Source organism: Lutra lutra, chromosome 8 (genome assembly GCF_902655055.1).
Source record: "Lutra lutra chromosome 8, mLutLut1.2, whole genome shotgun sequence".
Taxonomy (NCBI): Eukaryota; Metazoa; Chordata; class Mammalia; order Carnivora; family Mustelidae; genus Lutra; species Lutra lutra.
Window position 1 is genome coordinate 91606894 of NC_062285.1, and position 13429 is coordinate 91620322.

At 36.1% G+C, this 13429-nt stretch overlaps 1 protein-coding gene across 1 annotated transcript in view; it reads left to right on the forward strand.

Moving 5' to 3' along the window:
* Positions 1-1234: 1234 nt before the first annotated feature.
* A2M (alpha-2-macroglobulin) overlaps positions 1235-13429 on the forward strand; it is a 42099-nt gene continuing 29904 nt past the window's right edge. The window contains exons 1-11 of the mRNA XM_047743029.1: positions 1235-1409; positions 3610-3793; positions 4621-4780; positions 4947-4999; positions 7323-7343; positions 7615-7783; positions 8387-8471; positions 9813-9933; positions 10677-10791; positions 10941-11050; positions 13002-13163. Of these exons, the coding sequence (XP_047598985.1) occupies positions 1324-1409; positions 3610-3793; positions 4621-4780; positions 4947-4999; positions 7323-7343; positions 7615-7783; positions 8387-8471; positions 9813-9933; positions 10677-10791; positions 10941-11050; positions 13002-13163 (1266 nt within the window). The 5' untranslated portion in view covers positions 1235-1323. The remainder of the gene's footprint in view (positions 1410-3609; positions 3794-4620; positions 4781-4946; positions 5000-7322; positions 7344-7614; positions 7784-8386; positions 8472-9812; positions 9934-10676; positions 10792-10940; positions 11051-13001; positions 13164-13429) is intronic.

Consider the following 13429-nt stretch of genomic DNA (forward strand, 5'->3'; position numbering starts at 1 on the left):
CTGGCTTCATGAATGATTCACTGCACTGCTATTCCCAAATAAAAAGACACAAAATATAAACAGGAACCAATCACAGTTGAAGAAAATAATACCAATAAAACTACACTAGAGCAAATCAAGAGTAGATTAGGAGATGCAGAAAAACATATTAGAGATCTGGAAGACAAGGTAAAAATACAAAGCACCCAAGCTGAAGAGCAAAAAAAGAAAAAAAAATTTTAAAAAGAGGGTAAGTTAAGGAATCTCTTTATAGGATCAAGTGAAGAAACATTCATATTTCAGGGGTCCAAATAAATAATAATGCTTGCCTCCTGTATTTTTATTGCTTGCTTATTTGTCTGGTTTCATACCCATAGAACATAAGACCTTTCAGTGCATATCTCTTTCTACATATTTGACCACACCATCTCCATAATTTTGCATGATACCTAGCCCTACTAGGCTCAATAAATACTTACAAAACAACCAGAGGGATGGATGGATGGATGAAATAGTTTATTTGATTAAAGATTGTTATGGAGTAGCATATTTAGAAGACCGTAACAAAATTTGTTTGTATAGTAGATGATAAATTGGGTTCTTTGTTATAACAGTAGGTCAAAGCTTTGCTTTTTTTTTTTTTTTTTTTTTTTTTTGAGGTCCTGCTGCTTCTCTTTTCATCTTTTCACTTTCTTAATACAGGAAAAATATTTCCTATTATCATTCTTCCAGGGTCTGGCTCATCTTCCACAATCAGGTACTATCCCTAAGATCAAAAAATTATTGCTGTAATCCAATACCATTTCCATAGGGAATATTGAATCTGAAAGTGCTTCAGCATTGGAGTAGGCATATCTAATGGAGGACTCGCAGGCACTCTGACTTGAAGTGAGGTAGCTATTTTGAGCCTGTCCAGTGTTGCTTAAATTGTAGCTTCCCTAGCAAACTATTTAGGCAAGAGACGTGAGGAAAGCCTTAAAAGGAGCAGTGGGGAAGTGGACCTAGGGAGAAAAGAGAGAAGGGGTTGAAAAGCCGATTAGCTGCTTTATAATAAAACCCAGAGAAAGTGAGCACTTAACGGGAATGTGGATTTTATCCCTCCAGGAATTCTATTCACCCCACCCGGAAATAATCTTGACTGTAATTAGGCCCTGAGAGCAACTACCATTTCACAGAACGTTCAGAAACCTCTACTTTGTTTAGACACCATGTGTGGGTGGAACTTCCTGTTTGTACTGGAGCAGCATAAAGCCTAGTTCCTCTGAGGAATGTTTGGGACCAGACCCGTTGCAGGGAGCAGGGCAGAATACAGTCTGGTCTCCTCAGGGCCCTTCTCCCTGCAACATGGGGAAGGACACACTCGTTCATCCAAATCTTATTCTCCTCCTTCTGGTCTTCCTGCCTGTGGATGTCTCAGTCTCTGGAAAACCGTGAGTTTCACAGAGGACGTGAAGAATCTTTTCCTTAGAAGAGAATTCTTTGATTCTCATTTAGACTGGTCATTTGTCTTTCCCACAAAACTGTCATCTTCTTATCTCCAAGGGCTCCTCCAATGATGAGATTTCATAAATCTAGTTCATTCATTCTTTCCTTACTCTTAATTCTTTTTCTCCAACTCTGAATCTCTGACTTTCTAAATTTTCTAGGGATATACAAAGATTTTCTGAGGGGCATTGTCAATTGATACTTTTAAAGGAATCAATTTTCAGATCCTCACATTCAGATTGATTTGCTCGAGACCAGGCTATTTATCCTTCCTTACTTCTTTCTTATTGCCGATCTCCCACTTTATAAAAGAAAGACAAATCTTTCCCTCAATCAGATGTCACCATGGAGCATTGTCCTAGAGCATAGAAATCTGTACGGTGGAATAATTTGAAATACTGATAAAGGAATAATTTGAAATACTGATGCTAATGTTGAGAAAGCAAAGGATTCTAACAATGAGGGAGAAAATTCTTTTGCAGATTATGTGGTGATGAATTCTTGATTTCAACAAAGTTGAAGGGAGATCTAAAGAAAACATGAGCTGATAGATGATTAGAAGCAATTCTTGATAATAGGCACTGGGTGATTTTTGGTACCTAATGCAGAAGGAGCTCTAAGAACTGGAAACAGTGATACAATTGTTTTATCTGTATTTTATTTACTTTATGTAAACAATTTTTTGGGCACTCATGTCCATACAAACTAAAAATAGCAACAGAATTAATGTTAAGCCTTCTTTAATTCCCACAATTAAGGAATATCCATCCATGGATACAGAAAAAAATCTCATTGTTCTTATTAAAGATGTGTTTCAAAAATATTTTTATGTTATATCTAATATGTATGAATATTATAATACACTTATTTTGTTTTGATCAGTTATATACTAGTAAGACTTGAAAATAATTCAATCCAGAAGAAAATGTTTAACAGTTTCATGATCACATAAAGAATTAAATTTAAATTAAGCACCCATAAGTAACATTACATATATATAAGTGTGTATATATGTATACACACATATATAGTTAATAAAGAAACTAGTTAATAAAGAAGCAAGAGTTATCCATAAATATATTTTGAAGCATAAAAATCTTAGGTTAAACTTCTATGTAGTAAGTGGCATGGTAATTCAAGTTTAAGGAGGGAAAAAATAGGAAAGATGTTAAATTTCTGATCATTACAAAAAGAACCTTTTGGTGTACTTTTTAAGTAGGTCATACTGGGTATCTCATCACTGATATTTAAGAATCCATCGAAAACTTATAGAAAACTAAGTTTTAACTTAAAATTTCATCAAAAATAATATATTTTGTTATTATTTGTGTACAAATGTACATGTTTGCTTGAAAATATGTAAGAAATGAATAGCATCTAAAAATTATTTTAAGAATCCTGTAAGCAAAAATGTTTGAAAACTACATTGTCAAAATTATATATGAGGGAATTGTCAAAGTTTCTGTTCTGCTCATGAGCTACCAAGACCCAAAATTCCATCACTAGAAGGCTGTTTGGGGGTGGAACCATTGTCTAGCCATGAGCTGAATGGCAAATATTTAAAATGCAAACAGCCAGGGTTAGGTAACATGAAGATTTCATTAGTTACTTACAACTGAGACTTTAAACTAATGACTCATTTTCTTTGGGACTCAGATTCCATATCTGTAAAGTGGAAGCAAGTATTTGCCTTATCATTTTCACAGGGTTGTTGAATATATATATATCCAATGAAAATACTGTTTATTGATTGGTTTTTGTAGTGTCTCTCCTGAGACTTTGCTTGCTTTTTACAGCAATCCTCGTGTAAAATAGATTTACAACATGAATAAACATAATTAGCATAGTTTTATTTGAATTCAGATGCTCCCATATTGTGTTCCTTAAAGTGAAGTATCCTAGCAAATTTTAATCTATTTAAAGCTCACTTCCAGCAAAATGTTCACTGCCATGGCACTGGTGATGGAACAGGGAATAATTCTCACGCATGCCATTCAACAGCAGAGACCAATGTCATGTTCATCAATATGTCCTCTCTTGGTATCAAACTAATGTTAGTAACAATCATTGTGATAGAAAATAGTGCTGATCATAGCAATACCTCTCCTCCTACACTTTCCGCTAACTGGACTCCTCCATTTCCAGGCAGTACATGGTCCTGGTCCCCTCCCTGATCCACTCTGAAACCCCTGAGAAGGGCTGCCTCCTTCTGAACTACCTGAATGAGACAGTGACTGTGAGTGCTTCCTTGGAGTCTGTCAGGGAGAACAAGAGCCTCTTCACTGACCTGGTGGTGGAGAAGGACTTATTCCACTGTGTCTCCTTCACTGTGAGTATGCCTGTTTGACTTCATATACTTAATTCTACTGGTTAGGATAATAGGCATCTAGAATTCAGTCAAGATAAAGCTTGGAGAGCCTGGCAAAGACTTCAGAAAGAAATCTAAGTGGGGCAAAAAATGTGTGTAGAAATTAAGAAGCAATGCATGAATTTCCAATGGGAGACAAATACTTAGAGGCATATTAAAAATCAACTTAATGATCAAAGAAAATTTCTATTAGCCAGGAGGAAAAAGCAGTATGCACTAGACAAAAGGAAAATGTGACTTCTTAACATTAAAATGGAAAAAATATTAATAAGGCAAGCCGGATTAACCCACGACATAAGCCTCCAGTGGTGGTCTGGCAGACACACATCAACCCATATTGAACAGGGAAAATTGTAGAAATTACCATAAGCAAATATCCACTATCTCTTCAGAGTTACCCATATGTAAAATGCTTACAGCCTACGGCCAGTAAAATATGGTAGCTTCATTTCCCATAGCTTTAAATGTGCTTCTACCATGCCCTTTTAACACAGAACATCAACTTGGTAAAGTTCATCATATAATTGAATCAAGACGTATTGGCTGATCTATAAGGAGACGTAAGTCTCAATTATGACCTCTTTTTTCTTGTATTTTCCTCCATCTTCTGTTCTGTCTCCCCATTGTAAAATAACAGAAATAATTCCTGTCCATGCCAACTTCCCCTGATGAAAATGAGGGGGTGCAGTGAAGTAAAGAGGCCAGATCTCCAGGGAGGAGAGGGACAAGGAGTGGAGGAGGAAACTTGCAAGACTGAATGGGTTCTTACGGTCTGTCCTATATTTCAGGTCCCAAGATCTCTAACCAATGAAGAGGTCATGTTCCTCACTATCCAAGTGAAAGGACCAACCCAAGAATTCAAAAGGCGGACCACAGTGGTGGTTAAAAACCAAGAGAATCTGGTCTTTGTCCAGACAGACAAGCCCATCTACAAACCAGGGCAGACAGGTATGAAAAGGCCCTATGGTCAGAACAACTCCCAAAAGGAAAGACCTTCCTCCCCTGCATCTTCCCCAGGGCTCTATAGCCCTGGTTCTTTAACAGTTTTTTTTTTTATCAGCCGCTAAGCCTGATTTAAGGTTTCTGGGACTCATGGAAAATATTTCTGTTTCAGTGAAGTTTCGTGTTGTTGCGTTGGATGAAAATTTTCACCCCTTGAATGAGTTGGTGAGTCTCCAAATACCTATCATTATTATCTGCGTAAACAATCTGGATGCCTGTTTTTGGTGCTGGGGGCAGACAGGGAGAGAAAGAATCTGGTATCATTAGCAGTGATTTCTGGCATTACAATAGTGCATGATCCTTGTTTAAACCAGAATCTCAGGTCAAGGAAGTAGCTAGTTCTTTCCAGCTTGGTACTGGTACTTAGTTGTCACACAATCAAACTTACTCTTTATAAAGTTCTCCACTAGGCAAATTAGAAATATATATTAAATAATAGACATGCCTATACCATGAAATAAGTTAAATTCAAATAACTTCTCAAAGATTTAAAATTTTTCTAAACATGCCTACCAGAACCTCTTCTGTCAAGGAAGAGTATAATCAGTGTTTGTTCTTTGAGACTAACACCTGATACTTATAAGAAACAACTCTTTCAATTTTAATGCAGACATCAAAGCAGAAAATCTTAATTTTTTTCTCCCAAATGTACTGCTTCACTACATCTTCTTATCTCAGAGGCAATTCTTTTCTTGTAACTCCTAAAACAAAAGTTTATCTTGGAGCACCTGGGTGGCTCAGTTGGTTAAGCAACCCAGTCTTGATTTTGGCTCAGGTCACCATCTCAGGATCCTGGGATCAAGCCCAGTGTCGGGCTCAGAGTTCGGCGAGGAGTTGGCTTGAGGATTCTCCCTCTCTCTCTCCCTCTACCCCTCCTCCCACTCCCACTCTTGCTCCCTCTAAAATAAATAAATAAATCTTAAAAAAAATTATTGCATAATCCCTATTTCCTCTCTTTCTCTCATACCTATATCCACTTTATTAGAAAATCATGCTAGCTTGAAATAATCCAGACTATTTCTATTTCTAACAACCTGAATTGCCACAATCTCATCCTGGCCAATATCACCTCTAACAAGGCTGTTGCAGTAAACTTAAAGCTGATCTTCTAGTTTCTACTTCCATTCCTCTATCTAAACTAAGCACCTCAGGGCGCCTGGGTGGCTCAGTGGTTTAAGGCCTCTGCCTTCAGCTCAGGTCATGATCCTAGGGTCCTGAGACCAAGCCCCGCATCGGGCTCTCAGCTCCTCAGGGAGCCTGCTTCCTCCTCTCTCTCTGCCTTGCCTCTCTGCCTACTTGTAATCTCTGTCTGTCAAATAAATAAATAAAATCTTTAAAAAAAAAAAAAAGCTTTAAAAAAAATTTTTTAATAAATAAATAAAAAATAAAATAAAATAAGCACCTCATCCATCACTCTGGCAGCCTTACCCTGCTCCATTTTGCTTCTCAACATTTCACTACCTAATATAAATCAGGTGTGTCCATATGTGTGTCTATGTGTGTGTGTGTATGTATATACACACATATATATGTTTATCATACATTTTTTATCTTTGAGATATAGGATTGATATCATATCATTGATATATATGTCAAATAAATACTGAATATCAAATAAATATCAATATAAAAGTAGGTGATATATTAATATATAATATATAAATATATAATATTTTATATATACTTAATTTTATATATACTTAATATATATAAAATATATCTCTCAGATATATGTATATGTGTATATATATGTGTATGTGTGTGTTTCTTATATATTCATCCTTATTAGAATACAAATTCTTTTGTGCATTGCTATACAATGCACATGGTAAGCACTTAATAAATATTAGTTTTTTAAAAATGACTAACCACTGATGGTAAAGGAGCTATTCTCCCTCTTTATTCTTAGAACTAAGAATTCCATGACCATCTCAATATTTGGGACTGAGTACAGTTCTCATAGTTCCATTAGTTTATTTCTTAATCCATAAAATTTCATAACAAAGCAGTGTTCCTCACTAGGATCCTATAAGCATTCAAGTAATGTTAGTAAATCCCATTCTAAATGAGTGGCTATGCACATGGATATTTGTTGCTCATAGGTCTAATAAGTTCTTAACATTATTTATTAATTGCTTAAAGTAGATTAATTAAATGTTTTGTAAATTTTTTTTAATTTAATGTTATTTTTTCCGTGTTCCAAGATTCATTGTTTATGCACCACACCCAGTGCTCCATGCAATACGTGCCCTCCTTAATACCAACCACCAGGCTCACCCAACCCCCCAAAGCCCTCAGTTTGGTTCTCAGAGTCCACAGTCTCTCATGGTTCGTCTCCCCCTAAGTTTTGTAAAATTTAACCTGGATTTTTTTTTTCTGTTTTACTACAGATAGAGTTATTCTACATAAAGCTGTCTTGTTTATAAATCAGAATTTGAGAATATTTGAGAATAATTCTGCATTCCTTTATTTCTCTTTTGTCTTTCAGATTTCACAAGTATACATTCAGGTAAGCAAATAAACAGAATTAAATAAATTTAGAGAAAATGTTTATATTTGAGAGGTTCTGACAATATACCAGAAACTTGTCATTAAGGGAGAAACCTTTGAGCTCACACAGCACTAGATGGTTCTAACATCTGTCCTCCCCATCCCTCACCACCACCAATGGGTATCACCACCAATGATACCTCTTTGTGGATAACATAGGAGTTTCCATAGATTGCTTTTATTGTGTCTAATGCTCTAAGCTTTGTAAGTTACAATTACTATATCCATAGGACCCGAAAGAAAATCGCATCGCACAATGGCAGAAACTCCTGTTAGAGAATGGTCTCAAGCAATTGAGCTTTCCCCTCTCGTCAGAGCCCTTTCAGGGCTCCTATAAGGTGGTGGTACAGAAGAAATCAGGTGGAGTGACAACACACGCCTTCACTGTGGAGGAATTTGGTATGGATTATGAAAAGTAGTGGAGCATTTTCTTCATATCTAAACTTCTAGGGCCTAGAATTGGCACTTTAATTTAGAGTCCTTCTGTTTTCTATGTAGTGAGGTTGAGCTTTGAGTTGAATCAGTTATATCTAACTCCAATGAGACTATCAGTGATCTATGCATAGAACTTCATATAGCTTGGTTATTTTTTGTAATAATTTTTAATCTCAAAAAATATGTAAAACATCCTTGTTTTAGACAAGTCTTCCATAATTCATTAAGGTTACAGTCCTTCAATCAGAATATCCATTTTAGGGGCACCTGGGTGGCTCAGTCAGTTAAGCGCCTGCCTTGGGCTCAGGTCATGATCCCAGGGATCCCTGCCCAGCGGGGTTTCTGCTTATCCCTTTCCCCCTCCCCTCCCCCTGCTTGTGCTCTTTCTCTTTCAAATAATTAAATAAAATCTTAAAAAAATATATATCCATTGATAGTAAGGTGGTCGTATTGGAGAGTATAGCTACCTTTCAGAATCCTAAAATATTATTAGGGAATTTTACTGAAAATACTAAGTCCCCAAAAGTTGAAAAACGATCACTAACTTCCTTTATCTCCAATAAACAGTGCTTCCCAAGTTTGAAGTGCAAATAACAATGCCAAGGATAATCACTATCTTGGAAGAAGAGGTGAATGTGTCAGTGTGTGGCCTGTGAGTTTATATATTTTTTAATCTTTTGAGAGAATTATATAAAGGAGACTCACTATTTGGGATGTTTTAACTCATTTTTTTAGGAGCAGTGAGAGTACAAGTACTTTTAGTACATGGGGATCATCCCATCTCTGGAATGTTCCTCACCTGTTGTTTTTCTATTTTTCCTTCTTTTTTCTTTCATGGCCTTACCGGTATTATTGTAACTGTCATGGGGCAAGCAACTGTTCTTAGAGAAGCTATCTACAGTAGTTGATTCTGAAAGTGACAGAGCTATACACACACACAGATACACACACAAATGGGATAGTGTTGAAGGGTATAGTGGCTTTCCCTTCCCTAGGCTGTAGAGGAAATTCTATCATCAACAGATCATTTACCTGACCTTGCATGCATAGTGGAAAAACAGCTTAGATTCAGAATTTGTAGAGATAGGCATATTACCAAAATCTCAGCTGAGTCATTGGTCTACTGAAGGCATGTCACCTACCTCTCAGCACTGCCATTTTTACAGATGAGACTGGACATGATCTCTCAGCTTGGTCCTTTCTAACCTTGAAAATTCATGTTTCTAAAATCTCATGGCCATCTCTAGTAGTCCAGGGGTAGCACTAGCAGAAAACGCTAGCAGAAAGTAGCACTAGCACTGAAGAAACCAGCTCTGCCTAAAGACCACACGTGTAATGCACCCACGGTTCAGCTGGGTCCTTGCACTGTCTCAGAGTAATTGCCACCAAGTTCCTGATCCTATATAACGGGTGAGCCAATACTCTTGCAAATAAAGATATGTAGGGAAGGAAACAAATACCCTTGAAAACACATCAACCATCAATGACATACATGTATATATGCCACAACCCCATTTTTATAAAAAGTAGAGAAGTTAAATTCCATATATATAGAGAGAGCTACACATTGGAAAAGGATAATGGAAGGAAACACCATCATATTCATAGTTTGTATTCCTAGATAGAATTGAGGTCCTCTTCTCTCTCTCATTTTCATTTTGTTGATACTGTTTTTTTTTTTCTTTTAAGAACAGGTGTAGCTTTGGTAATAAATAAATATATATATATATTTTTTTAAGATGAAATTAAAAATAAAAAATTAAGGGAAAAAAGACATGATCAAAGACTGTAGTCAATTTCAGCATTGGCACTGGAGATTTTTTTAAAAAGAATAATTTAGCATACTTGCTCTCAACACTGTGAGAGCCCTGCAGAGATTAGAGAGAAGTACAGAGGGTAAACACTATACTATTGCTAAGAGGAGAATGGAAGTAAGTAGAAAATGGAGATGTTCAATGTCTGCTTTGATTCATTGGCAATGTTCTTATGACAGATACACATATGGGAAGCCCGTCCCAGGACATATGACTATGAGAGTATGCAGAAAGTATAGTAACCCTTCTAACTGCTATAGTGGAGAGTCACAGGCTGTCTGTGAGAAATTCAGTCACCAGGTAGGTGAAAAACTGTTCTTTCCAGGGACTAACAATGGAGACATTGTTAATAAGCAATGAATTACAACATGGTACTAACTCAGGAAGAGAGCAATCTGTAAGGGAATTCTATATTAGGTACAATGATTTTTAAATATCAGTGATTTAGCACAATAGGAATCATTTATTTCTTGTAATTTTCCACTGTGGGTGTTCCTGGCCCACCAAGCTCCCAGAATAATGAAAGTTGAGCAATCTCCAATACTTGGCATCCAGAGCTGCCTTGGGCATCTACTTGTATGAAGAAAGAAGAAAAAGCATTACACCTGTTAATCACTTTGGCTGGGAAGGGTGTATGTTTTTCCTTCTTTCCATGAGCAAGAACTTGTCACATAGCCCCTCCTAGGGATCAGGGAGACAGGAAACACGGTCTCCAGATGGGCAGCCCCTTTCCAACAACAGTTGCATACTATGGAAGGGGAGCTAGACTTCTGAAAACTTAGTTCCCTGCTACAGTAGGATTACCCACAAATTTTTAAGACATTTCCTATTGCATTAACTCTAGGGACTATCAGATACTAAGAAATATATCCATTATAAACCAGATACTATTATGAAATGCAATCATAATTAATCTCTAGAGAATATGAGTTGTGTTCTTGTCATAGAAAATCCCTAGGTTATATTGTCCCCAAAAAATCCCACCAGATTAATCAACATCTGATCTGTCCAGTGTTATGTTTTTGTATTTTATCCCTGCCTAGCTAAACAGCCAGGGTTGCATCTCTCAGCAAGTAAAAACAAGGATCTTCCAGATGAAGAGACAAGGGTATGAAATGAAACTTGAAGTGGAGGCCAAGATACAAGAAGAAGGAACAGGTTTGCATACCACATGGTTATGGGAGAAAAAAAAATGAACATGGATTTCTTTCCTTTGCTGAACTATGAACTGCAATGAAAGTAGTGTAAGAAGTTCAGAGAGATCATCCTTCCAGGAAAACTTATTTTTTTCTTTTTCTTTTTTCCAGAGGTAGAATTAACTGGAAAAGGATCCACTGAAATAACAAGAACCATAACCAAACTCTCATTCACAAAAGTGGACCCATACTTTAGACAAGGGATCCCCTTCTTTGGGCAGGTGAAGTATTTTCTAAGTCACAAATCAAATTTTGTACTATCACTTAATAAGCATATTATGTTATGCTAAAACCAGACCTGGTTTATTATCTATTGATTAACCTAACCAAAAGTGTAAAACCACATAAAAATAAATCTGTTCCTCTGTAAATTAGTGTATGAAATCCTCAAAATTATTCTAAAGCACCACCATAACTTTTTTCACCTTTAGAACAGCATTGTGTGATATCACTCAGTCTTTCCTTGGTTTACCAGTAGTCTTGGATTTTTATATTTTCTCACAAGAATCTCAGAAGTTATGGTGGCCTTTTAAATTATCATGCTATCGCTAACTTTGTATGGGAAATGAGTGCGTAGATGGCTTTTTTATTTTGAAGTATAAAAGATTCTACTTTACCTGGTGTTTCTTTCATGGGTATTATATTTATATTATTTTCTCTATAACAACAGGAATATATTTTAAAAAACAGTGCACAAAAGGGTAAAATATTTCTATTTAAGTCTTCCAGATTTTAAAAATATAAATTTTCTCATGTATCTACAAAATATCTTGTATTGTTATTTTTTGTATTACAAGCAGATGTGCAGATGGATCTTTCTGACTCCAGAGTCTGAGATGGCAGTTGTATGTCCATCAATGTGTAATTATTGTGTGTCATATTCTTAATGGAAATGTTATGAGGTTGTAGTGTGGAGACCAAAGCAGAGAGGGACAAAACCCCACTAAAAAGGGGTGGAGCACGTTTTAGAATGTTTTGATTATGTTATGACAGCAAAAGATTTGAGAAATTCACTTCCTAAAATGAACAGTCCATTTATTTTTAATTTCTGAGAGGTATATTGTACTTTTTTGATACTTCATTCCTGCTAAATAATTACCCCATTAGTCATAAGACTCTTTCATCAAAAGAGAATCAGAATTTTGTACCTGTCCTTGAATTTGTATGTGCAGCCAATACTTCACTAGCAAACTGAGATTTTATTAATCAATTATAAATATGGATCCAAGTCTCCCAATTGTGCTTCCTTCTACTGAAAGTAGCTTCTACTGAAAAAGAATCATCATCTTTGCAATCTGAATCAAATTATTCATCTACTGAGTTCAATATTAGCAGTAATTTGACTTTAGGCCCTTATGTAATACTGTATGATTCTATTCAACTTTGCATTTTTCACATGGGAAGTCCCTCATAATACTCGCCTACCTTCCAAAAGTTTGAAAGTCTAAATTGAGAAGCAGATGTATAAAAAAACAACTAGAAAAGTACACAAGGTAATGTATTAGCAATTGCTATCTTGTGCACTTATATTTTAGAACACTAATCCATAGAAAGTTAAGAGTTGGTCATAAAATAAGTGTATGGAGCTCAATTAAATTTGGCTAAGGAGTTAAAAATTTTCATTGCTATCTGACACTTGTGCTCTGTAACTCTCCAAGAGTTTTATATAATACATGGCATTTCCAAAATATCCACAGAATCCTTTTTTTAGGTCACCCCTATCATCAGCTCCGTGATTCTCAGTCTTTTCACACTGCTTTATTTTGTTTTATTTGGGGGGGTAGTGGGACAGGGAAGAGGAAGAGAGAGAATCATAAGCAGGCTCCGCACCTAGTACAGAGTCCGATGTGGAGCTCAATCCCACAACCCTGAGATCAACCTGAACTGAAATCAAGAAGCAGATGCTTAACTGACTGAGCCACCCAGGCATCCCCACAATGCTTTATTTTTTGTCTTAGGGCTGATTACTACAAAATAAATATATATCATCTATGCATTTATTTAAAATAGATCTCTTTTCTATGATGGCAGGAACTTTGCTTTGTTCACCACTGTAGTCTCAATGCCTAGAACCATGTCCAATATACAGGACATAATAAATATTTGTAATAAAATGAATGTTTGGTTACTGGGTATTAACCATATAACTGATCCACAAATTTTAATCTTCAGGCGCAACTAGTGGATGGGAAAGGTGTCCCCATGCCAAACGAACTTGTCTTCATCACAGCAAATGAAGCTAACTATAACTCCAATGCCACCACTGATGAGCATGGCCTGGTTCAATTCTCTATCAACACCACCAACATTAAGGATACCTCTCTCACTGTCAGGGTAAGTTTGAAGAGAAGTTACCAATGACATGAAGTAGCCTTGGAAATAAGGTTGCAACCTAAAGGTGATGATATTTCCAAGTTGCATTTAGTCCTATGGAAACAGAAAAATAAATAAATAAATAAACAAACAAACAAACCTAACACCCTTCAGTTTTCAGGGTGCTAGGATTAAATGTGATGTTTAATTTCTTTTTTAACAGTTGATGTGTTATTTTGAAATAACAATAAATAAAAATTTACGTATAAGAAATGATAATGCAAGCT